Source organism: Salvelinus alpinus, chromosome 3 (genome assembly GCF_045679555.1).
Source record: "Salvelinus alpinus chromosome 3, SLU_Salpinus.1, whole genome shotgun sequence".
NCBI classification, from domain to species: domain Eukaryota; kingdom Metazoa; phylum Chordata; class Actinopteri; order Salmoniformes; family Salmonidae; genus Salvelinus; species Salvelinus alpinus.
In genome coordinates, this window is record NC_092088.1 from 70,996,920 (window position 1) to 71,024,452 (window position 27,533).

At 42.3% G+C, this 27,533-nt stretch overlaps 1 protein-coding gene across 2 annotated transcripts in view; it reads left to right on the forward strand.

Moving 5' to 3' along the window:
- LOC139571244 (voltage-dependent anion-selective channel protein 2-like) overlaps positions 1 to 26,538 on the forward strand; it is a 30,111-nt gene extending 3,573 nt beyond the window's left edge. For both annotated transcript variants that reach the window (XM_071393914.1, XM_071393915.1), the window contains exons 2-9: positions 4,389 to 4,460; positions 22,368 to 22,417; positions 22,530 to 22,682; positions 22,763 to 22,815; positions 23,019 to 23,246; positions 23,511 to 23,661; positions 25,378 to 25,435; positions 25,533 to 26,538. In XM_071393914.1, the coding sequence (XP_071250015.1) occupies positions 4,394 to 4,460; positions 22,368 to 22,417; positions 22,530 to 22,682; positions 22,763 to 22,815; positions 23,019 to 23,246; positions 23,511 to 23,661; positions 25,378 to 25,435; positions 25,533 to 25,624 (852 nt within the window). In that variant the 5' untranslated portion in view covers positions 4,389 to 4,393 and the 3' untranslated portion in view covers positions 25,625 to 26,538. The remainder of the gene's footprint in view (positions 1 to 4,388; positions 4,461 to 22,367; positions 22,418 to 22,529; positions 22,683 to 22,762; positions 22,816 to 23,018; positions 23,247 to 23,510; positions 23,662 to 25,377; positions 25,436 to 25,532) is intronic.
- Positions 26,539 to 27,533: the final 995 nt, after the last annotated feature.

Below are 27,533 nucleotides of genomic sequence, written 5' to 3' on the forward strand. Positions count from 1 at the left end.
AATCCAAGCTTGATGCCCTCAATCTCACACAAATCATCAAGGAACCCACCAGGTACAACCCTAAATCCGTAAACATGGGCACCCTAATAGACATTATCCTGACCAACCTGCCCTCCAAATACACCTCTGCTGTCTTCAATCAAGATCTCAGCGATCACTGCCTCATTGCCTGTATCCGCCACGGGTCCGCGGTCAAACGACCACCCCTCATCACTGTCAAACGCTCCCTAAAACACTTCTGCGAGCAGGCCTTTCTAATCGACCTGGCCCGGGTACCCTGGAAGGATATTGACCTCATCCCGTCAGTTGAGGATGCCTGGTCATTCTTTAAATGTTACTTCCTCACCATATTAGACAAGCATGCTCCGTTCAAAAAATGCAGAACCAAGAACAGATATAGCCCTTGGTTCACTCCAGACCTGACTGCCCTCGACCAGCACAAAAACATCCTGTGGCGAACTGCAATAGCATCGAAGAGCCCCCGCGATATGCAACTGTTCAGGGAAGTCAGGAACCAATACACGCAGTCAGTCAGGAAAGCAAAGGCCAGCTTTTTCAAGCAGAAATTTGCATCCTGTAGCTCTAACTCCAAAAAGTTCTGGGATACTGTAAAGTCCATGGAAAACAAGAGCACCTCCTCCCAGCTGCCCACTGCACTGAGGCTAGGTAACACGGTCACCACCGATAAATCCGTGATAATCGAAGACTTCAACAAGCATTTCTCAATGGCTGGCCATGCCTTCTTCCTGGCGACTCCAACCTTGGCCAACAGCCCCGCCCCCCCCGCTGCTACTCGCCCAAGCCTCCCCAGCTTCTCCTTTACCCAAATCCAGATAGCAGATGTTCTGAAAGAGCTGGAAAACCTGGACCCATACAAATCAGCTGGGCTTGACAATCTGGACCCCCTATTTCTGAAACTGTCCGCCGCCATTGTCGCACCCCCTATCACCAGCCTGTTCAACCTCTCCTTCGTATCATCTGAGATCCCCAAGGATTGGAAAGCTGCCGCGGTCATCCCCCTCTTCAAAGGGGGAGACACCCTGGACCCAAACTGTTACAGACCTATATCCATCCTGCCCTGCCTATCTAAGGTCTTCGAAAGCCAAGTCAACAAACAGATCACTGACCATCTCGAATCCCACCGTACCTTCTCCGCTGTGCAATCCGGTTTCCGAGCCGGTCATGGGTGCACCTCAGCCACGCTCAAGGTACTAAACGATATCATAACCGCCATCGATAAAAGACATTACTGTGCAGCCGTCTTCATCGACCTGGCCAAGGCTTTCGACTCTGTCAATCACCATATTCTTATCGGCAGACTCAGTAGCCTCGGTTTTTCTAATGACTGCCTTGCCTGGTTCACCAACTACTTTGCAGACAGAGTTCAGTGTGTCAAATCGGAGGGCCTGTTGTCCGGTCCTCTGGCAGTCTCTATGGGGGTACCACAGGGTTCAATTCTCGGGCCGACTCTTTTCTCTGTATACATCAATGATGTTGCTCTTGCTGCGGGCGATTCCCTGATCCACCTCTACGCAGACGACACCATTCTATATACTTCCGGCCCTTCCTTGGACACTGTGCTATCTAACCTCCAAACGAGCTTCAATGCCATACAACACTCCTTCCGTGGCCTCCAACTGCTCTTAAACGCTAGTAAAACCAAATGCATGCTTTTCAACCGTTCGCTGCCTGCACCCGCACGCCCGACTAGCATCACCACCCTGGACGGTTCCGACCTAGAATATGTGGACATCTATAAGTACCTAGGTGTCTGGCTAGACTGCAAACTCTCCTTCCAGACTCATATCAAACATCTCCAATCCAAAATCAAATCAAGAATCGGCTTTCTATTCCGCAACAAAGCCTCCTTCACTCACGCCGCCAAACTTACCCTAGTAAAACTGACTATCCTACCGATCCTCGACTTCGGCGATGTCATCTACAAAATAGCTTCCAATACTCTACTCAGCAAACTGGATGCAGTTTATCACAGTGCCATTCGTTTTGTTACTAAAGCACCTTATACGACCCACCACTGCGACCTGTATGCCCTAGTCGGCTGGCCCTCGCTACATGTTCGTCGTCAGACCCACTGGCTCCAGGTCATCTACAAGGCTATGCTAGGTAAAGTGCCGCCTTATCTCAGTTCACTGGTCACGATGGCTACACTCACCCGCAACTCGCGCTCCAGCAGGTGTATCTCACTGATCATCCCTAAAGCCAAAACCTCATTTGGACGCCTTTCCTTCCAGTTCTCTGCTGCCTGCGACTGGAACGAATTGCAAAAATCTCTGAAGTTGGAGACTTTTATCTCCCTCAACAACTTTAAAAATCTGCTATCCGAGCAGCTAACCGATCGCTGCAGCTGTACATAGTCCATCTGTAAACTACCCACCCAATTTACCTACCTCACCCCCCATACTGCTTTTATTTATTTACTTTTCTGCTCTTTTGCACATGATCATCTGATGATTTATCACTCCAGTGTTAATCTGCTAAATTGTAATTATTCGATTTATTGCCTACCTCATGCCTTTTGCACACATTGTATATAGATTCTCTTTTTTTTCTACCATGTTATTGACTTGTTTATTGTTTACTCCATGTGTAACTCTGTGTTGTCTGTTCACACTGCTATGCTTTATCTTGGCCAGGTCGCAGTTGCAAATGAGAACTTGTTCTCAACTAGCCTACCTGGTTAAATAAAGGTGAAATAAAAAAATATAAAAAAATATATGGGGCTTTGGTGACAAAACGGATGGCACTGTGATAGACTGCATCCAATTTGTTGAGTAGAGTGTTGGAGGCTATTTTATAGATGACATCTCCAAAGTCGAGGGTCGGTAGGATGGTCAGTTTTACGAGGGTATGTTTGGCAGCATGAGTGAAGGATGCTATGTTGCGAAATAGGAAGCCGATTTCATTTTGGATTGGAGATGCTTAATGAGAGTTTACAGTCTAACCAGACTCCTAGAATATGTTGACGACTACAAATACCTAAGTCAGAGCCGTCCAGAGTAGTGATGCTGGACGTGCGGGCAGTGATCGGTTGAAGAGCATGCACTTAGTTTGACTTGCATTTAAGAGCAGATGGGAGGCCACGGAAGGAGAGTTGTATGGCATTGAAGCTCGTCTGGAGGTTGTGGTGTTAGGCCTGGCAATATCCCTTCAAATGTTTGCAAGGTGCTATGCTGAGATGATCATAAATTTCCTATCTAATCAGTTACTGGGTGGTGGATTATACTGGCACTAGTCAATCAGTGATGACAAGCAAACAACAACATGCATGTTGTGGCAATACCATCTTTGTCATACACATACTGCAATAGAGCTCGTCAGCTTGTAGTCCTAAAACCCGGAAATTAGTTATCTGGTTGGTTCAGCAATCCCTATGGGGAAAGAATAGGGTTTTGGGATAAATGCCGAAATAAAGCCTGCTGTTGCCTGGAAACCCAACATTGAATTCTATGTTGGCCAGAATTTACCTCTACAAGCCAGAATGTTGAATAAAATTAAATTTTTATGTACTTTACCGGTTGTCTGTGCATTTTGGTGGTAGGAATGTGAGCCAATATATCCACAGGAAAGTATGATTACAGGAAAGTATGATTACATCAACTTTTCAAAGCGCTGGTAGTGTGTTCAGATTTCTATCACCTGAAGCATGCACACAACATACAAATACATGCATACTTGCCAAGCTCTTGCACGTGTTTTACATGGTTCTGCACATGCTTCAGGTGATTCAAATTATAAAGCACTACCAGCGCTTTGAAAAGTTGATGTAATTATACTTTCCTGTGGATATATCGACCCACATTATTACCCCCAAAAGGACCAACTGCACAGACAACCGGTAAAGTACTTTAAAATATAATTTTATTCAACATTTTAGTATGTAGAGGTCATGAGAGGAAACTTTCCTGATTCAAATGCTAATTTCTGCCAGACATAGAATTCAATGCAATTCAACGTCAAGGTTTCCAGGCAAGGTCTGTGCTTAACAGACTGGAGCTTTTGTTTTTTTCCTAATAGATAGGCTACTATCAGTCAGTTAACATGACTTTTGTGAATTATGAAGGCTTTGTGCTTTTTTGTTACATAAATGCTTTAAAATGTACAAAGTGATGTTAATTTTCATCAGCTATCTCATAGAACAAAACATAAGGTCTCCTAAGTCTGTTTACCACAGACCTTATTTTCGGTGTTTATTCAAAAAACCTACAAAAATGGCATTCATTTCCCCATAGGCTCTGTCCAAAGAACCATGGCGGATTTGGTGCCTACAAAAAGGCGCTACTACTATTTCACTCTGTAGGCTACATGCTGAACTCAGTCAGTAGTACTTCAATGGCTAGATTTCTCATCTTCCATTTTTCTTGCCACAGGTGTAATGGCAGTGCCTCCATCATATGGTGACCTTGGCAAATCTGCAAAGGACATCTTCAACAAAGGATATGGTAAATGTCTTAACTGGTTGGTTTACCCCTGTAGAAATGACGAGAGTGACAAACATATATGTAACAGGGACCTCTTGTGACAGCTTGAACATGAAGTGTCACTTTGCTTTGGCCTCTCTTATGTCCTAATAGGCTAGTGGCCGTTCCTCAAAAAGGGCTTTCGTTTTTGATATACCTACCCGAGGTATAACAAAGCATTTCTCTAAGATCTCCCATATATGAAATGGATGGTTGTGTAAAAATATTTTACTGCAAAAGTGGTTAAATCTATAGATATTGTGACACCCCCTTAACACAAACAGTGTAGGGGGGATACAAACAGTAAATTATCTGCCCTTTATACAGTAAACATACAAACAGCATTAGGATATCTTAAAGCATTTTGGAAATATAAACCCACAGATGCAATAAGCAGAAATATCAACTAGGAATATTTATGATGAACTTCACATTTTGGAAGCTGTTCAATAGAGAACTTTCCAAAGTTGTTCTCATTCAGTGCTGTAAGGTACTGCCTGACAAAAATGCATAGAGTTACACATGTATTTTTTTAATGTTGTAGTTTTTGTAATCGGCTCTAAGGCAAGTGGGGTCAGACACATTTTTTTTTAGTTTTTTTTTTAATCAAATTGTATTTCATTTGTTCACCCCTTACTCTTGCAATTACGTTAGTGGGCCCCCCTTAAATGTTACTTTAAATCCAATATGACTGCCACAATACCATTAAATGATGGTTTAATCAGGGTGGCAGGTAGCCTTGTGGTTAGAGCATTGGACTAGTAACTGAAAGGTTGCAAGGTCGAATCCCCGAGCTGACAAGGTAAAAAACTGTCGTTCTGCCCCTGAACAAGGCAGTTCAGGGGCACTGTTCCTAGGCTGTCATTGAAAATAAGAATTTATTCTTAACTGACTTGCCTAGTAAATAAATAAATAAAAATCACCCGTATACAGTATCTACGTGTTTTTAAGTGAGGTTTTTTAAATTTATAACCAATACTGAAGACTCTTTTTGTATACTTAAACTATGTTAGGTATCCAATATACACTCACACTGTCTAGAATAGAGGTCGACCGATTAATCGGAATGGCCGATTTCAAGTTTTCATAACAATCGGAAATCGGTATTTTGGGGCGCCGATTTGCCGATATTTATTTTTTATTAATTTTGTATTATTTTTTTACATTTCAATTTTTTTATATATTTTTTTAACCTTTATTTAACTAGGCAAGTCAGTTAAGGACACATTCTTATTTTCAATGACGGCCTAGGAATGGTGGGTTAACTGCCTTGTTCAGGGGCAGAACGACAGATTTTCACCTTGTCAGCTCTGGGGATCCAATCTTGCAACCTTACAGTTAACTAGTCTAACGCAATAACGACCTGCCACTCTCTCGTTGCACTCCACAAGGAAACTGCCTGTTACGCGAATGCAGTAAGCCAAGGTAAGTTGCCAGCTAGCATTAAACTTATCTTATAAAAAACAATCAATCATAACCACTAGTTAACTACACATGGTTGATGATATTACTAGATATTATCTAGCGTGTCCTGCGTTGCATATAATCTGACTGAGCATACAAGCATAAAAGTATCTAAGTATCTGATTGAGCGGTGGTAGGCAGAAGCAGGTGCGTAAACATTCATTCAAACAGCACTTTCGTGCGTTTTGCCAGCAGCTCTTCGTTGTGCATCAAGCATTGCGCTGTTTATGACTTCAAGCCTATCAACTCCCGAGATGAGGCTGGTGTAACCGAAGTGAAATGGCTAGCTAGTTAGCGCACGCTAATAGCGTTTCAAACGTCACTCGCTCTGTGCCTTCTAGTAGTTATTCCCCTTGCTCTGCATGGGTAACGCTGCTTCGATGGTGGCTGTTGTCATTGTGTTGCTGATTCGAGCCCAGGGAGGAGCGAGGAGAGGGACGGAAGCTATACTGTTACACTTGCAATACTGAAGTGCCTATAAGAACATCCAATAGTCAAAGGTTAATGAAATACAAATGGTATAGAGGGAAATAGTCCTATAATTCCTATAATAACTACAACCTAAAACTTCTTACCTGGGAATATTGAAGACTCATGTTAAAAGGAACCACCAGCTTTCATATGTTCTCATGTTCTGAGCAAGGAACTGAAACGTTAGCTTTCTTACATAGCACATATTGCACTTTTACTTCTCCAACACTGTTTTTGTATTATTTAAACCAAATTGAACATGTTTCATTATTCACTTGAGGCTAAATTGATTTTATTGATGTATTATATTAAGTTAAAATAAGTGTTCATTCAGTATTGTTGTAATTGTCATTATTACAAATAAATAAATAAAAAATTGGCCGATTTTTTTTAATCGGTATCGGCTTTTTTGGTCCTCCAATAATCGGTATCGGCGTTGAAAAATCATAATTGGTCGACCTCTAGTCTAGATAGAGAAAAAAGCAAGACTGCTTGGCATGACAAGCAGGGGGCAGTTTTGTATTTTGAGACTTGCTTGAATAAGCTAAGTAGCCAATAGTCAGAGGGTAGCATAATTTGTCTGATTCTCTGTAATAATGGTATGGGAATAATAATAATGCATTTTATTTTGTAAAGTGGTTTCTTGCATCAAAACAACATTTTCAGTCACCTCTTTGTCTGAATGACAAGTGGATAAACAGGTTAATGTCAAGCCCTGCATGTCATGGAAAGTAGGCCTACTTTAACACCACACATTGTCTGCTACTGTAGGCTGAATGATAGAACAGCTAGTTTCATGTTAACATTTTATGTGATGCATTTTCTCCATTGTTCTCCATTGCCACTCTGGTAGGCCTATGTTATAATCAAATAGCCACAGAAGCCTACTTGACCACTATCTGAAATAGTAACTTAAAGCGGGTACAGCCTCAGTGTTCACAGTAAACATGAGCTGGAAGTTGCCCTGAATTTTCACAACTTTCAAGTTTGCGCTCAGCAGACCTGAAATTTGCTCAGTGCTGATTATTATTATTATTATTTTTTAAGGAACGTTGGCCAGCATTCCTGTGGAATGCTTTCGACACCTTGTAGAGTCCATGCCCTGACGAATTGAGACTGTTCTGAAGGAAAAAGGGGTGCAACTCAATATTAGGAAGGTGTTCCTAATGTTTTGTACACACAGTTAAAAGACTCAGGTCACAAACATGAAATTGAATTGAGCAATATACCACATTACATCTTACTAGTAATACATTTCTTGCTTTAGAAACATTTTACAAAGCATGCTCATTCGTTATTTGTGTTTTTAGCTGTAACAATGGCAGTGAGCTGTAACAATGGCACAGAGTGGCTGGTAGATTTGTATTTTTTTATCTACTGGCCACCGTAACTGTTGGACAAAGTTAATTTCCCACCCTGGATGCAACCAGACATGACAAGCTACAACCATGTTTACAGGTCTTAGTTTCAAAGGTTTTTCAAGTGGTGTGATGAGCACCACCTCATCCTCAATGTAAAGAAAACAGAGGAGATGGTGTTTGACCCCAAATCTTGTCTGTGACCACGTGCCTGTGGTTGTCTACAATGCCAACATAGCACAGGTTAGTTTGTACAAGTACCTGGGTGTACACATGGACAATGTCCTGAGCTGGAAGGTCCAAGTAGTGTCTGCTGCAGAGTACAACAGCGCCTCTATTTCCTACGGTGACTCAGGGTTTTTGGAGTTGACCAGAAAAGAATGCTTCTGTTCTACCATGCAGTCATAGAGTATCCTGATATATGCCGTCAGTCTGGTTTGCCAATTTATCAGTCCAACTGAAATCCCGCCTGATACAAACTGCCATGAATGTAATGGGCGTGAGGCAACATCCTTCCCTGCAGACTATTTCTGAACTGACCGTTACCAGACCAGCGCAGAAAATTATTTCAGATCCCTCCCATGTACTTCACTCTGAGTATCAGGCAGACACTATAGGGTCCCTACATGTAAACTGAACAGGTATAAGCACTCCCTCATTCCCATGTCCATCAAATACCTAAACAGCAATAGGTAAAATTGAGCTTGCTTAGTACAATACTGACAGAATAAGGGAATGTGCAAAGTATTATATGTGTGGTTATATGAGAAGTGTATGATAAGGGTAATGTGCAATTTATGTTGTGTGTAATGTACAGTGTTTATTTTGTATACAGCAGTAATGTGTGTCTACTGTCTAAGACAATTTTCTCCTATCCTAAGTGACTAAGGCAGGTGTTCACTAAAATGAACCAACACATCCTGACACTCATTGTCACGAAATGCCATCAACTTAGTGGGCTTTCACATGTCATAGGAATTGCACCTCTCGAATGTCAATACCATCATGAATCTCCCAGAACTGTCCTCCCATCCTATATGCAAAAACTTAAACAGGAAGTACCTGTGTTAAGGACGGTTCTAATGTTGGTCTGACCAATCGGAATCTATGCTCGAAGATTGTTTTGATCATGCGGACTGGGAGGTGTTCCGGGTTGCCTCTTAGACAAGTATTGAAGTATACACTCTGACTGGGTTCATCAGGAAGTGCATAGAAGATGTTGTTTCCTCTATGATGATTTAGAATTTATCCAAACCAAAAACCAATTCAATGGGCCAGACACGAAGTATGTGGCAGGGACTTTAGACAATCACGGATTATAAAGGGAAAGCCAGCCACGTTGCGGACAACGACGCCTTTCTCCCGGACTAGCTAAACACCTTTGCCCGCTTCGAGGAAAACACTGAGCTACCGACGCAGGGCCACCACTGCTCACGGGGACTGTAAGCTATCGTTCTCCGTGCCCGACGTGAGTAAGACATTTAAGCGTGTTAACCCTCAAGGCTTTCGGCCTAGATGGCATCCAAAGCCGTGTCCTCAGAGCATGTGCAAACCAGCTGGCTGGAGTGTTTACGTACATATTCAATCTCTCCCTATCCAAGTCTGTCTCACTTGCTTCAAAAGCTGTCTAACAGTGTTCCTGTACCTAAGAAAGTGAACATAACTGAACAGCCGACACCCTAGTCCCTCTACATTTTGCATACCGCCCCAACAGATTCGTTGATGACGCAATCGACATGGCACTGCACACTGTCCTATCCCATCTTGACAAGAGGAATATCTATTTCAGAATGCTGTTCATCGACTACAGCTCAGCCTAGTGCCCTCCAAGCTGTTGTGACTTTTGGCTAATTAATATTCTAGATAATTTACTGATGAATTATTCCAGCAATTAATCAGATTTTATTTGATACATTGAGGGGCATCTTCAAGGGTTGGATATAAAGTAAAAGTTTATTTGTCACGTGCGCCGAATACAACCAACTGGTGTAGACTTTACAGTGAAATGCTTACTTACAGGCCACGTGACCAACAGTGCAATTTTTAAGTAAAAAATAGGTATTAGGTGAACAATAGATAAATAAGGAAATAAAAAAGCAACAGTAAAAAGAGTAGCGTGGCTATATATACAGGCACCGGTTTGTCGGGCTAATTGAGGTAGTAAGTAAACTCACCAAAAAAACATCCTCACTGTCAACTGCATTTATTTTCAGCAAACTTAACATGTGTAAATAGTTGTATGAACATAAGATTCAACAACTGAGACAACTGAGCAAGTTCCACAGACATGTGACTAACAGCAATGGAATAATGTGTCCCTGAACAAAGGTGGGGTCAAAATCAAAAGTAACAATCAGTATCTGGTGTGGCCACCAGCTGCATTAAGTACGCCAGTGCATCTCGTCCTCATGGACTGCACCAGATTTGCCAGTTCTTGCTGTGAGATGTTACCCCACTCTTCCACCAAGGCACCTGCAAGTTCCCGGATATATCTGGGGTGAATGGCCCTAGCCCTCACCCTCTGATCCAACACGTCCCAGACGTGCTCAATGGGATTGAGATCCCGGCTCTTCGCTGGCCATGTAAGAACACTGACATTCCTGTCTTGCAGGAAATCACGCACAGAATGAGCAGTATGGATGGTGTCATTGTCATGCTGGAGGGTCATGTCAGGATGAGCCTGCAGGAAGGGTACCACATGAGTGAGTTGGATGTCTTCCCTGTAACGCACAGCGTTGACATTGCCTGCAATGACAACAGCTCAGTCCGATGATGCTGTGACACACCGCCCAAGACCATGACGGACTCTCCACCTCCAAATCGATCCCGCTCCAGATTACAGGCCTCAGTGTAACGCTCATTCCTTCGACAATAAACGCGAATCCTATCATCACTCCTGGTGAGACAAAACCGCGACTCGTCAGTGAAGAGCACTTTTTGCCAGTCCTGTCTGGTCCAGCGACGGTGGGTTTGTGCCCATATGCAGCGTTGTTGCTGGTGATGTAAGGCAGGTCCTCACCAGACAACAGGCCTACAAGCCCTCAGTCCAGCCTCTCTCAGCCTATTGAGGATAGTCTAAGCACTGATGGAGGGATTGTGCGTTCCTGGTTTAACTCGGGCAGCTGTTGTTGCCATCCTGTACCTGTCCCGCAGGTGTGATGTTCGGGTGTACGGATCCTGTGCAGGTGTTGTTACACGTGGTCTGCCACTGCGAGGACGATCAGCTGTCCATCCTGTCTCCCTGTAACGCTGTCTTAGGTGTCTCACAGTACGGACATTGCAATGTATTGCCCTGGCCACATCTGCAGTCCTCATTCCTCCTTGCAGCATGCCTAAGGCACGTTTACGCAGATGAACAGGGACCCTGGGCATCTTTCTTTTTGGTGTTTTTCAGAGTCAGTAGAAAGGCCTCTTTAGTGTCCTAAGTTTTCATAACGGTGACCTTAATCTCCTGCCGTTTGTAAGCTGTTATTGTCTTAACGACCGTTCCACAGGTGCATGTTCATTAATTGTTTTATGGTTCATTGAACAAGCATGGGAAACCATTTTTAAACCCTTTACAATGAAGACCTGTGAAATTATTTTACAAATTATCTTTGAAAGACAGGGTCCTGAAAAAGGAATGAGTTTACAAGTAGGTATGGTTAAAGTGAGTATGCATATATGATAAACAGATGGTAGTGTAAAAGAGAGGGTGGCGGGACACAATGCAGATAGTCCGGGTAGCCAATGTGCGGGAACACCGGCTAGTCGAGGTAGTATGTACATGAATGTATAGTTAAAGTGACTATGCATATATGGTAAACAGAGAGTAGCAGCAGTGTAAAGAGGGATTGGGGACACGCGCGCGCGCACACACACACACAATGCAAATAGTCCGGGTAGCCAATTGATTACCTGTTCAGGAGTCTTATGGCTTGGAGGGTAAAAGCTATTGAGAAGCCTTTTGGTCCTAGACTTGGCACTCCGATACCGCTTGCTATGCGGTAGTAGAGAGAACAGACGATGACTGGGGTGGGTGGGGTCTTTGACAATTTTTAGGGCCTTCCTCTGACACCGCCTGGTGTCGAGTTCCTGGATGGCCGGCAGCTTAGCCCCAGTGATGTACTGGGCCGTACGCACTACCCTCTGTAGTGCCTTGCGGTCGGAGCCCGGGCAGTTGCCGTACCAGGCAGTGAAGCAACCAGTCAGGATGCTCTCGATGTTGCAGCTGTAGAACCTTTTGAGGATCTGAGTACCCATGCCAAATCTTTTTCGTTTCCTGAGGCTGTGTCGTGCCCTTTTCATGACTGTCTTGGTGTGTTTGGATCGTTCAAGTTTATTGGTGATGTGGACACCAAGGAACTTGAAGCTCTCAACCTGCTCAACTACAGCCCCGTCGATGAGAATGGGGGCGTGCTTGGTCCTCCTTTTCCTGTAGTCTACGATCATCTCCTTACAGGCTGACTACACAAAATAAATTTTGAAATCTATATTCAATTATTGCACCCACACTGCTCGCGCGCACCAACTATCGTCTGCGTTGCCAACGGCTAAAATAGAAGTCAGTTCTATTTGTGACGCAGATCGTTCTGCAAGTCCTGCCTCTCCCTTCTCCTCATTGGTTTATAGAAGCAGGTACCCACGGGCCATCTCCTCATTGGTTATACCCACCTGGGTGACTGAAAGACAAACAAGGTCAGTGGCGGTAATGCACCTAATTTATGAAAGTTGACAATCGCAATTTAAAGTCCAGAGAAGAAAAGGCCTGGGAGGAGAGATGACTAGAAATGATTCGGTTGACTGTTTTATGTGTGGATTAAATGTCGGAGTAGAGGACCTTGTGCATTTCAGTTAAGATAACAACTCAATGTTTATATCCCAGGACAAATTAGTTAGCAACAGCAAGCTAGCTAAATTGACATAGATGTTTAATGCTTTTTTACCTGTCACCAAATGTAATGTAATTGGTTCAGTTTGTTTTGATATTTTAACCTGCGTGTTATCGCGTTTGTGTGGCGGGACAAAATACATTTATGCACGATGGCGCATGCGCGCAGCCGATTTCAGTTCCGTGTTAGTCTTGGTCATGTTGAGGGATTGGTTGTTATTCTGGCAGCACCCGGCCAGGTCTCAGACCTCATCCCTATAGGCTGTCTCGTCATTGTCGGTGATCAGGCCTACCACTGTTGTGTCGTCTGCAAACTTAATGATAGTGTGGAGTCATACCTGGCCACCCAGTCGTGGGTGTACAGGAGGGGACTAATCACGCACCTCTGAGGGGCTCCAGTGTTGAGCATCAGCGTGGCAGATGTGTTGCTACCCATCCTCACCACCTAGGTGCGGCCCGTCGGGAAGTCCATGATCCAGTTGCAGAGGGAGGTGTTTTGTCCCAGGATCCTTATCTTAGTGATGAGCTTTGAGGGCACTATGGTGTTGAACGCTGAGCTGTAGTCAATGAATAGCGTTCTCACATAGGTGTTCCATTTGTCCAGGTGGGAAAGGGCAGTGTGGAGTGCAATAGAAATTACATTATCTGTTTGGGCGGTATGTAAATTGAAGTGGGTTTAGGGTTTCTGGGATAATGGTGTTGATGTGAGCCATTACCAGCGTTTCAAAGCACTTCATGGCTACGGATGTGAGTGCTACGGCTCTGTAGTCATTTAGGCAGGTTGCCTTTGTGTTCTTGGGTACAGGGACTATGGAGGTCTGCTTGAAACATGTTGGTATTAGACTCAATCAGGGACATGTTGAAAATGTCAGTGAAGACACCTGCCAGTTGGTCAGCACATGCACGGAGCACACATCCTGGTAATCTGTTTGTCCCCGCAGCCTCGTGAATGTTGACCTGTTTAAAGGTCTTACTCACATCGGCTGCGGAGAGCTTGATCACACAGTCGGCCGGAACAGCTGATGCTCTCATGCATGCCTCAGTGTTGGTTGCCTCGAAGCAAGCATAGAAGTGATTTAGCTCGTCTGGTAGGCTCGTGTCACTGGGCAGCTCGTGGCAGTGCTTCCCCTTGTAGTCTAATAGTTTGCAAGCCCTTCCAAATAAGACGAGCGTCTGAGCCGGTGTAGTACGGTTCAATCTTAGCCCTGTTTTGGCGCTTTGCCTGTTTGATGGTTCGTCTGAGGGCATAGCAGGATTTTTTTATAAGCTTCCGGGTTAGTCCTGCACCTTGAAAGCGACAGTTCTACCCTTTTTGTACGTACAGTCACTGTGGGGACGATGTCCTCGATGCACTTATTGATAAAGCCAGTGACTGATGTGGTGTACTCTTCAATGCAATCGGAAGAATCACGGAACATGTTCCAGTATGTGCTAGCAAAGCAGTTCTGTATTTTACCATCTGCTTCATCTGACCACTTTTTTTATAGACCGAGTCACTGGTGCTTCCTGCATTAATTTTTGCTTGTAAGCAGGAATCCGGAGGATAGCGTTGTGGTCGGATTTACCAAATGGAGGGCGAGGGAGAGCTTTGTACGCGTTTCTGTGTGTGGAGTACAGTTCATCTATCATTTATTTCCCTCTGGTTGCGCATTTAACATGTTGATAGAAATGAAGTAAAACTGATTTGAGTTTCCCTGCATTAAAGTCCCCGGCCACTAGGAGCGCTGCCTCTGGGTGAGCGGTTACCTGTTTACTTATTTCCTTATACAGCTGACTGAGTGCGGTCTTAGTGCCAGTGTCCGATCTGTGGTGGTAAATAAACAGCCACGAGAAGTATAGATAAACTCTCCTGGCAAATAGTGTGGTCTACAGCTTATAAGATACTACACTTCAGGCAAGCAAAATTCAGAGACTTCCTTAGATTACGTGCACCAGCTGTTGTTTACAAATATGCACAGACCCCCCCCCCCCCCCCCCTCGTCTTATCAGAGTGTGCTGTCCTATCTAGCCGGTGCAGCGTATATCCCGCTAGCTGAATGTCCATGTCATCATTCAGCCACGATTCTGTGAAACATAAGATATTACAGTTTGATGTCCCGTTGGTAGGATATTCGTGATTGTGCCTCGTCTAAGTTATTGTCCAATGATTGTACGTTGGCGAGTAATGTTGACGGTAGCTTTCCCACTCGCCTTCTCTGGATCCTTACGAGGCACCCTGCTCTGTGTCCTCTGTTCCTGCGTCTCTATCTCCTGCCAATAACGGGGATGTCGGCCTTGTCGGATGTTCGCAGTACATCCTGTGCTTCCTGCTTGTTGAAGAAAAATTGAGTGTGATCGCTGTTCTGATATCCAGAAGCTCCTTTTTTTGCCGTAAGATATGGTGGCAAAAACATTATGTACAAAATAAGTTACAAATAATGCGAGAAAAAAACACATAGCAGAATTGGTTCGACGCCTGTAAAACTGCTGCCATTTGTTCCGGCGCCATTTTACTGCTATAGAGAAACCCTTGAATTAACTCTATCGGTAGTTATCATTAACTGTTATAGTGTTAACACAATCAACAATATAATCAGTCAATTTTGCTATATACTCATTCTGGACCGTCGTCAAGCTCTGGAACCTCTGGAACCTCAAGAACCCAACCGCTCACAAATCATTAATTGAAGTTTTATTTACTAGATTAAATAAATTGGAAAATGAGGTAGTTAACAGATACGATACAACAATTATTGAGGTGAAAATATTTTATGACCTGTAGAGGTTATTATAAATTAACTTCCATACTCGGCTCAGGCAAATTAAATAGTTAATTCACAAGACTTTTGAGGATGATGTGGTCTTATATATTGAAAGAGAAAATGTAAAACGTTAGGAACACCTGCTTTTTCCGTTACCGACTGGCCAGGTGAAAGCTGTGATCCCTTATTGATGTCTCCTCTTAAATCCGCTTCAATCAGTGTAGATAAAGTTAAAGAATGATTTTTGAGCCAATCGAGACATGAGCTGTGTTCAAATACCCATACTGATATAATGTATACTACATATTTAATGAGTGTATATATTATTAGTTAATTTTAGTATTCTGTAAACGAACAGTATCCTTTCAAATGAGCATACTAGCTCTTCGCCGGTCAACCGGAAGTTGAATCTGTTGCTATGCAACCTCTTGCTAGCTAGTTAGCATAACAAGTTAGTAGTGATGGCCGAACGAAAAGAGACGGCTCTTTAAAAAAATATGTTTTGTATTTTTTTCAAGTCAAACAGTTTGCTATAGTTTGACTATGATTGGTGTTAAAACAATTCAAATTAAATTATTCAATGAATTCATACTCTACCATAACCGCAATGTATTTAAAAATGCATTGGTTTGTTATGAAAAAGAATGCTATTAAACATTTGCATTTAAAGTATAACTTTTTAATGTATATTAACAAAGTGCATATGAATCTAACCATTCAAAACGAATACAATCTGAACAGCATAATAGAATATTGCACCATATCAAAGAAAATGAATAACTATGTGCAAAACTGCAGCATCCCACTTAAATCATTAAACTGGTCCCTCTTTTCTCTCCTTTATTGCCATGTTATAACCAGCAGCACACAGCAATGTTGACCATATTTTGCATTTGAGGGATTAGCATTCAGAAATGCAGGCTGCCTCACTTTCGAGGGGCTGATGCGGTTTCTTCTCTCAGTAATTATTTGTCCCGTTTTCGAGAAGATCCTCTGAGGGAACGGATGTGGCCACTATGCAGAGTCTCCCTGTCATGACTTTAGTAAGCCGTGGGTAGAGAGAGGCCTTGTTCTTCCACCAGCTCAGAGGATCTGCTAATAGGATCGGACCTCCATTATGGCATCTGCTGATGGATTCCTTCGTGCTGCATCCCCAGTTGCTCTCTCGTCAAACATGATCCAAACAGCAGATGTTTGTGGCACTACTGCTGGTGCTCCTACCCCATCGGATCCCTCTTCTTCCTGTTGCCCTGGTGCCTGAGCCAGCTGACTGCTGGGGCTGCCCCTCCCTACTGCTGATGTTATTCTTTGAAGCTCCTCATCAATCGCTCTGGCATCACTGAAGGCTAACCTCTTAAACCTGGGGTCAACTGCAGCGGATTCTGATAGCACGTGATTATATTCCATTCTGTGGTGTCCATCAACTCTGTCACGTCCTGTGGTTACATTTGCTTCTCTCTGGCGACTGGCTGTGATTCGCTGCAGAACCTCTTGGGTCAGAGCCTCAACAGGTGCATTGACAATGGCCAGAGTAGAGAGGATGGCATCCTTTGACTCAAGAAACCGCTTCAACATATATATGTTGAATTCCACCTTGTAGTGCAGTCTTGTTTAGGCCTCAGCTCAGGCATCCCCATCTGGCTTTGTGTAGACTTTAGTTTTTCAGCACCTACTGTGCTCCTGTGGAAGTATTCCACAGCTGCTTTCACATTGTCCACATTGGGCTTCATCACCTTCAGAGCATCTCTTACAATGAGGTTGATTGTGTGGGCAAGACATGGATGATGGTTCCATTTTAACATTTTCATGGCTTTGGTTATGTTAGCTGCATTATCACGAACACAACAGACCACTTTTCCATCTATTTGCCATTCTCTGGACACTCAACAGTTCCTCTGCCAAGTTCTCTGAGGTGTGTCTGTCGCTGAACTCAAAGCAGTCCAGAAGACTGCTAGACATTGAAAAATCTTCAATAAAGTGACATGTAACCGACATGTAAGAAGTGGTTACCCTTGATGTCCAGCAGTCAGTGGTAAGGCAAACTGCAGTAGCTTTTTGGACTCTTTCCCGCACTGAAGCCTGTGTGCTCTCGTACAGTTGTGGAATAAGTGATTTGAAAGGGTTTTCCTGCTTGGAATTGTCTACATTGGATTTAGACTATTGCTATGATTTCTAAAACCTCTGTCCTCCACGATTGAAAATGGCTGGAAATTGGTGGTAATCATTTTAGCCAATGCAATATCAATTTGGCCTTGTTTTGCTATAGACTTTGGCATAAACTGGTCCATAGAAGACTGCTTTGCTGTGGGTTGCGGAGTAGGCCTACTTGACTGAGTGGTGGAGATGCTGACTCCACCACTATCACTAGCATTCCCGCTAGTTTCTCAAAGCTCCACTGCAGCTAGCTTTACAGTTGGGTGCACAGTTCGCTTATGCCGTGTAGGTTGTGCATCGAACCGGCTTTATGAGATTTTTGTTTTGGTAAATTTTACACTGTGCTCTAACATTGTCTACATTATTAACATGCATCCAAATGCTACTGTGCTTCCGACTCATTTTCCAGCTGTTGTTTTCACAGCTGTCCTTCCTCTCTCCCCACGGCTGCTAAGTGTGTGACTGTGAGTTGGCTTGGCCTTCCCTCACGCATCTTTGGCTCATTGGTTGACACTGCGTGTCTGACAGGAACAACAAGTGAGGCTGTTAGTCTGAGCAGACAGTCAGAACGAATGTGTGTGTGTTGAGCATTTAGGCCTATTTTATTTCTTTGTTTTTTGAATTAGTTACTTCTATTCATTTAAATCTTTTGATTATTCATATCAATTTTTTATTTTTATAAATAGATTTATAAATAAATCGTCTCGATATGCGAGCCGGCTCCCAACGTTCACCTACAAGACCTGGCTAGTTCGCGAACGACCCATCACTAGTCTGTAATCGGGTTATTAGCCGACAGCCGGCACTAATGGAAAACACTTTCTGAGTGTAGCGTGTGTTTTCCTTTGAGCAGATTACAATAGCCACAACCTAAAGAAATGTGTTGCTGTATTTGAATACTCATACTAATGGTACTATTTGTGACGTTAATTTAGGTCATAGTATGGATATAGTTAGTATGCCAAAATTTCCCGGATGTCATACTACTTCCGCCAAAATACGAAGTATACAAGCAGTGAACACTATTTCAGTGCTTTTAGGGCCCGTAATGGAATTCTTCAGAAAATTAGCGTGGCTTCGCATCGTTTTCAGATTTGAAGAAAGTGGCAGAAAATATGCAGCCGAAGTCCAACGAGAGCGGATACAAATTCATTGCTTTAACTAATGTTGAGCAATGTAATGACTTTTCAAATAAGTTACCTTATGTTATGTTGGCGGACAATTTGTTAGCTACACTGTCCTTATGAACCACATAGCATATCATTACAGCAGTAACATTACCACAATGTTAGCTAGCTACCTAACGTTAGTTGGCTAATAATACATCAAACTTGCCAGTATATTAACGATATGCTATCTAAAAACCCAGCGTTTATTGACTTGATTATTCCCGTCATTCTTCGCTTAGCTAAGTGCTATAGTCGAGTTCTCAATGGACATTTGGGTGCTTTCGTAAATTTGCTCTGGCTATCTACTACAATTTCAGAGTACTCTCGACTGAGTGTACCAGACTCACGTATTTAATTTATGAACGCTCAACACCCGTTGAATATGGCCGGTGTCAGTAAACGTCGACAAAAGAAAGTAATTAAAGAGTTGCCAGCAGCACAGTTAGTCACCAACACTCTGGATAACATGAATACAGCCTAACCAGCTCTGCTAGGGCGAGTAAAATGGTTAGTGAGGTGTTCTCATTTGTCTGGAAGTAGCTAGCCAATGTTAGCCAGTTAGCTTGGGTACTTGACTGCCGTTGTAAGGTCAGAACGCTCAAATCAACCCTACTCCTTGACCAGAGCGTCCAGTGTGCGCTCCGAGAGCGTAACGCTCTGAATTTAAGAACGCACCCAAAGTCGTAAAATGTCTAGCTAATAATTTATGCTAACAAGCTAGCAAGAGGTTGCACAGCAACATCATCAACTTCCAGTAGACAGGCGAAGCGCTAATACGCTCAACTGAAAGCATACCAGTCATTTACAGTATACTAAAATAAACTAATAGTACAGTATGTAATGTGTGTGTATACTCATTTTAATTATGTATGGGGCGGCAGGTAGCCTAGTGGTTAGAGCGTGGGGGCAGTAACTGAAAGGTTGCTAGATCGAATCCCCGAGCTGCCAATGTAAAAATATGTTGTTCTGCCCCTGAACAAGGCAGTTAACCCACTGTTCCTAGGCCATCATTGTAAATAAGAATTTGTTCTTAACCTCTAACGAGCCTCTACCCCGGGTCCGGGATCACCCCCCACCCCCCCACACACTGATTAGCATAGCTAGCATAGCTTCACAAGTAGATAGTAGCATCTAAATATCATTAAATCACAAGTCCAAGACACCAGATGAAAGATACAGATCTTGTGAATAAAGCCACCATTTCAGATTTTTAAAATGTTTTACAGGGAAGACAAAATATGTAAATCTATTAGCTAAACACGTTAGCAAAATACACCACTTTTCTAACTCCATCAGTTTCTTACTACTTCAGGTGCTATCACCAATTCGGCTAAACTAAGATATTGATAGCCACTAATCAAGAAAAAACCTCTTCAGATGACAGTCTGATAACATATTTATGGTATAGGATAGGTTTTGTTAGAAAAAAGTGCATATTTCAGGTAGAAATCACAGTTTACAATTGCACCGACCATCACAAGACGACTAGAATTACTATAGAGAGCAACGTGTATGACCAATTTACTCTTAATAAAACATTTCATAAGAATAGACAAAGCATAGCAATGGAAAGACCCAGATCTTGTGATTCCAGACAATATTTCAGATTTTCTAAGCGTTTTACAGCGAAAACACAATAAATCGATAAGTTAGCATACCACATGTGAAAACGTTACCAGAGCATCGATTCCAGCCAAAGAGCGCTATAACGTAATCACCGCCAAAATATATTAATTTTTTCACTAACCTTCTCAGAATTCTTCCGATGACACTCCTGTAACATCATTTTACAACATACATATACAGTTTGTTCGAAAATGTGCATATTTAGCCATACAAAACCGTGGTTATACAATGAAAATAGTAGCAACTCAAGCATCAAAATGAGGGACGTCAGCTTTCAGAGTGATCTAGTTTAATCGAAAGCTAATCATATACTTGACTAAAAAATACAGGGTTGACAGGAATCGAAAGAAGACAAATTAGTTCTTAATGCAACCGCTGACTTACATTTTTAAAATTATCCTTACTTTTCAATACAGGGTTCGCCAAGTGACGCGATAACAAACAAAATGGCGAAATATGCGTTTAAAATATTTCGACAGAACAACGATTTATCATATTAAATATTGCTTACTTTGAGCTGTTCTTCCATCAGATTCTTGGGCAATGTATCCTTTCTATGTTGTAATCTTCTTTTGGTCGATAGATGTCCTCTGTCCTTCGAAATGTCCACTAACAACGACCGAGACCCCGAAACGTTCCCAAAGCTAGAAAGTGCACGACAAAGAAATTCCTCAGAATCGCACTAAACGGATATAAATTGCTATAAAACGGTTCAAATTAACTACATTATGATGTTTTTAACAACTATAACGAGTAAAAACATGACCAGAGAAATATTGCTGGCTAAACAACGATTTGGAACGAGGCAAGTCCGATGTCCTTCACGCTTCAGGCGCGCGACGAGAAAGGGAGGTACCTCCACGTTTTGTTCTTTTATAGTGGCTGTGATTGTGCAATCGACTCCATTCAAAACGTGATGATGTACAGACACCCAGAGGAAGACGTAGGCAGTGTCGGTTTCTTCATAGCATTCACTGTCACCTTAAAAACAGACTCCAGATCAGGGGTAAAAATTTCTGAAATCTGACCCCTGTCATGAAAAGTGCTGTAGATATAGTTCTGTACCACTCAGAGACAAAATTCCAACGGCTATAGAAACTAGAAAGTGTTTTCTATCCAATAATAACAATAATATGCATATTGTACGATCAAGAATTTAGCACGAGGCAGTTTAATTTGGAGACCAAAATATGCTAATGCGGAACAGCACCCCCTATAGTTCCAAGAAGTTAACTGACTTGCCTAGATAAATAAAGGTTAAATAATGTTTTTTTAGATGTAGTATGTTAGTATGGGTATTCGAACACAACTTGTATTTTATTTTTAATTTGGGGGTCAGGCTGGACCATACAGCACTGAATGAGAACAAATCTGACTTTGAAAGTTATTTTGAACAGCTACCAACAAGTGAAGTTAACATTCATTATAAATATTCACAGTTGATATTTCCGCCAATTATATCTGTTTACAGGTATATATTTCCAAAATGCTTTAAGATATCCCAAATTGTATAAAAGGCAGACACTTGACTACACGTATTCCACATTTTCGCAATATCAGCGCTTGCAATACTGGGTTACACGAGCTTATGTGCCCCCCCCCTTCCCCCTCCAGCAAGGCACTGTTTGAGTTAAGTGGGTGTGTCACAATATCTATCAATTAAACCACTTTTGCAGTAAAATATTTTTACACAACCGTCCATTTCATATATGGGAGTCCTTTAGAGATGTGGAAAAACATGGTTGTGTTTTGTTACCCCTACACAAGGTATATCTGAAAACAATTTGAAGGACTTGCCAGTAGCCTAAAAGGGAATGTTTACATCAATCCACAGAACATATTTCACACTGGCATTTCACAGGAAGGAAACATGATGACAACCAGACATTCAATTTGTTCAAGCCATGTCACAGTTGGACCGTGTGGATCAGTATTCTCCATGTAGTGGTCCATTTGTCAAATATTGAAATGCAAAGGAACCTTACCGTACAAAGGAACATGTGGTGGTCTGAATGTTATGATTTGTTCTTCATAAGGTTTTGGATTGGTGAAACTTGATGTCAAGACCAAGTCTTCAAGTGGGGTGGTGAGTTTGGCTATTCAACCCTGCCAGGGAATTACTGTGCATTATGCTCTTGTATAAAAAAGGATAGGATAGCCTACAACTCCTAACTAACCCTGTCGTAATTGTCCTTTAGGAATTCAAAACCTCAGGCTCCTCCAATACTGACACCAGCAAAGTCAACGGGAACTTGGAGACCAAGTACAAATGGGGTGAATACGGCCTGACTTTTACAGAGAAGTGGACCACAGACAATACTCTGGGAACTGAGATCACTGTTGAAGACCAGGTAGAGAGGAGAAACCAGTCTAACTGAAGTGATTTGTGAGCTTTCTATTTGGTTGTGCTTAGTTTTTTCTTCTTCCATAGATCACCAAAGGACTGAAACTTACTTTCGACACCCAATTCTCACCAAATTCTGGGTAAGGTTTGTGCCTTTTTTAGTTTAAAGCATAACTGAATGTTGGTCACCAGTCTTTTGAGACCCTGGAATCGATAACATTTATTGTGCATGTTCGGCGCTGCATAATCCACCAAACTTTCTTTATTGAAAATAAAGGGAAGACTGAACAAGAACAACCGAGATATCAGATGTTTATTAATCCTCTTTTTTCCCCTCTAACAGCAAGAAGAGTGGGAAGGTGAAGACTGCCTATAAGCGTGAATACGTCAACCTGGGTGTGGACTTTGACTTTGACTTTGCCGGCCCGGCCATCCACGGGGCAGCGGTGGCCGGATACGAGGGATGGCTGGCTGGCTATCAGATGACCTTCGACACGGCCAAGTCCAAAATGACCCAGAGCAACTTCGCTGTTGGCTATAAGACAGGAGATTTCCAGCTGCACACCAATATGTAAGCTTCATATCGATTGTACTTCGGAGAACTTACTGTATGTCTCGGCACTAAAGTGACAAGGGTTAATTTTTCTACCATGGTTAGAAAGAGTAGTCTCCTTTGTGCTTAAAGGTGAACTGAAATGTTTTAGCAATTGATTTTGATAAGTTGTAGGTGGATTTGAGCGTTTCAGTTCATCTTTTAATTGAGTTATCAAACATAAAGAGCAGTTCATCAGACAAGGATAACATAATGTATGTCTGCTTATTTCATATATCCCAGTAATGATGGCACAGAGTTTGGAGGGTCCATCTACCAGAAGGTGAATGACCAGCTGGAGACTGCTGTGAACCTGGCCTGGACAGCAGGCAGCAACAGCACCCGCTTTGGCATCGCTGCCAAGTACCAGCTGGACTCCAGTACCTCCATATCTGTGAGTGCTGCTCTTTTGCTTGTCTCGTTTATACGTTTTGTATGCCAGACTTTACAGCTGTGTTCAATATTCAGAGACTCTGGTTCTGTGAGATTTTGTTGAATGGGTATTTTAGGAAGTAACTGGGGTTTACCCTTTAAAAAAAAAAGTTTTATTCCGTGACAATAATTATCATATAACCCTTTGTATTCCAGTGTTTAAAGGGATTATCCGGTACTTTTGTATAGTTTTTAATCAGTAGTTCTGAAAGTAGTGCTCACAAGCCAAAAGTGGTCCCCGAATATGGTGTACTACATCACATATGTGCACCACGTCATTGCTCTCTCTGCTGTGGGTGCATCATGTGCATCTTGCTAGCTGTCACTCATATGGCGAGGGGCTGAAGCTTACTGGTTGAACTAGAATTGCCAGAGGGCTGGCCCACAAGGCAAAATGTAAGGAAAACAGACCTGCCAACATGCACACATTTTGCATACCAACTACGCAATTCTCTGTCCATGTACGAGATCCGAGTTAAAAGTATGCAGAAATTAATAGGGCCTGATGGGGGAAAAAATCTAACATCCTGATTCTCAAGCTGCAACACACAGACATGTACGGCGTTTGTGTCAACGGACATGGCGACTTAACACATCATTATTCGACGTAGCTACCCCCTGTCTGCCCCTCCTGTTTGTTGTGATGCTGAGTTTGCCGACTGCCAGCTGTACGTAAACACATGGACAAATCACTTTTCGACTCCGTGTGTTGTGGAAAAGTAAACACTAATTGTTTCAAGCTAACGTTAGCGAGCATAAGATGGACATTCAGCGGGCTCTAAAGTGCCAGCAGTTCACTCCCATTTGCTAGTGAAAGAAATTAAATGCAAATACGAAAAATAACTGGTCGCATTTGTGCGAGTGTGATATACATTTAATTCTGCATCCCATTAGTTGTACTTTCCACGTAACATTACGAGGATCACGCAACCTGATAGACTGTATGATCCATATTACAAAAGTATAATAAAAAATAAATATGAACATCTTGCCATTAAATCGAGTCGGGAGATTAGAAGACTGCGTGATGAAGAATGAATGAGTGTCCGGCATTAGCTATAGAGGCAATGCTTCTAAAATGGCTTTGCTCTAGATTTGAGATTTTATCAATTTTGAAAATCTGAAATGGTGTATGCGCCGCATAGAAATATAATAGGCACCTTTACATAGGCTGAAACAGCGGACTCTTCTAGCGAACAGCGTTCAGATTCTTTGCGGTAGCCTACTTAAGCTTCGTGTAGCCAGTTTGCAGTCTGTGTTGATGCGATCATTTGTTTTTGTTTTTAAAATGATTTTGCTTTTAGTTTTGATTAGGAACCGTGTCTAAAAAGACAATACTTGTGAGCTGGCACTAGTGATTGGCCCTGTTTGAGAGGTGACAAGCGTTCCTCTACTATAGAGACTGAACTTGGTTGAATCTCCTATTTGCCGCGTGCGTCTGTTACTCTAAAAAGTTGGACAGGGTTGGCAGGTCTGGGAAAATATCGTAGCACAGGTTCCAGAATTTTGCTTTTAAGCTAGGGATTTCGTAGCTAATTGAGGTAAAACAGTATTCTGCTCATAGATTATGCATGTATGAACTACACATTGACACATCTAGCCCAAAGCGGGAGATAGTAGACGCCAAAGTTTCGGAAGATATCTTTAATTGTGTGTGTTTTGTTGCTATATTTTCCAGGCTAAAGTTAACAATGCCAGCTTGGTGGGAGTTGGCTATACCCAGACACTACGGCCAGGTAAGAACTGGCTCTCACTACTTTGCAAAAGCGTTGGCAACCATCTCCAAAGTGGGCTGTTGTAGCAAAGTTGTTATTTATTTTTCCTGTTCTGCAGGTATGAAACTCGTCCTGTCTGCACTGGTCGATGGAAAAAGCATAAACTCCGGTGGCCACAAACTGGGACTGGGACTGGAGCTGGAAGCATAAGTATCTAGCTATCCTGTGTAGTGAAGTCGTTGTATTTAATTTAATTTAGGGAATCGCAGAATAATTTGGCCTTATGTATTTCCAGCCCAACCACCATTAAGGTATGTCTCAAAGGGATGAATCTAATCTAAAGCAACAACACGCCCTGCCCAACATAGCCCTCAGTACTGTCAGTTAGATGGATCCCCAACCCCATCAGCCACTTATTTCCTTTCATATGGTTTGTAGGCTAGTACTACTAGGTCTGCTATTTATCAAGTCATGTGTTTGTTTCTATACTGTGCTGTACCACTAGTGAAATACATCCTAAAGCGTTTTGCTTTATTGGTTTGGCTCATTGGATTGTACAGTCCGAGGGGGGTTGTATGAAGATGTATGCTTTAAGTATGTATAATAATATGTTATTATTATATCGTGACAATAATCCTGAACTGTTTTGCGCACAGGCACATTTTTATTATACCTTTTTTTTCTCTTTATTTTTAACCTATATTTATGTTCCGTCTTTCCCTGTTTAATTTGCACATATAGTAGCATTCGGTTAGCAACGCTTTGCCTGTTGTTGGGACGGCTCCTACTCACAATGCTTATCATCAACTCCTCCAGAGACCTTAAACGTTGATCTATTTAGCTAATATTCTTGAGGATTTGTTAACTATGCTAATTGCTTACCCACTCTGCGGTCATTAGCAGACTTGTACTATCTTGATTAACTAACCTGCTTCCTAGTTGAACATGGTAATGTAAATTTGCACGACAATGCCAAATGGGATTTGAAAAGCGAAACCATTAATAGAGTGTATCCTCCACCTCCCCTTCCCATAGCTGTGTATAAATGATATGACTGGGACATTGATCAGAAACCAAGTCCACTCGTGTGTCAACCTTTACAATAAAGTCTTTAAACAAGTCAATCCTTTCTTCCTTCATATATCATGGCACCTCTTCATACAGTTGGACAAAATGAAAATATCCAAGCCAACAAGTCACTTGCTTTACAACTGAATGTACAGCTCAACCATAATGAACATTTGAAACAAACAAGTATACAGTGAAAGTATGACTCACCTGTGTACAAAATGTGTAGAACTGTAAACATTACATTATTACCCTTATTACATTGGTCCTTTCATTTAAACCAGTTCATGAGTTATTCAAGGCAGCATAACACTAATTGAATTAATGACATGATAAATGACAATTGAAAAGTCAGTACTTGTACTAAAAAGATGGCAAGTACCAGCTGATTATCATAACGAAAAGTTCACTAAAGTCTAGATTCAATCCATAGCGAGGAAGATATGCGTTATAGCCATTGTCTTACATTAGCGCGTAGATTCTGCCTGCACAAAGGGACAGTGTCACGGAGAAGTGACGCCATCTGACGCGAGACGATGCGTTATAGCGCGATTTCAAATGTAAAGGTTGAGCCGTCATATGCAGCGTTTACCTTGAATGCAGTCTCCTTGAACGCGGGAACTTTGCCTTTAAATTTCAATCGCCCAATAGCGCGGGTCTTCAGCACTACGGATTGAATCCAAGCCAAGGTACTGCAGTTTATTACAGTATAGATAGCCAGTGTCTCACAGTTTGAAGGCCAGTGTTAGCCCATCTGTCCACATCAGCTGCAGGGTTCACTACCTTCCCACTCCACAGAACTAAAGCACTGAGCATTGTAATTGTTTTTTTCTTAGTTGCTTACGCCTGCCCTTCATGTGATTTGAGATGAACTGTTGTGGTAGTCTTTGACGAATGTTAATTTGGTTCTGAATGCCAAAATTGAATAGATATTTGAATAGATATTTTGTTGAATTATGGCCAACATCCTACATGACTGAGCTATATTGAAATACTCACGTTATCAATGGCAAAAATGCCTCCTTTCCTCAATAGATGGAAGGATATTTCG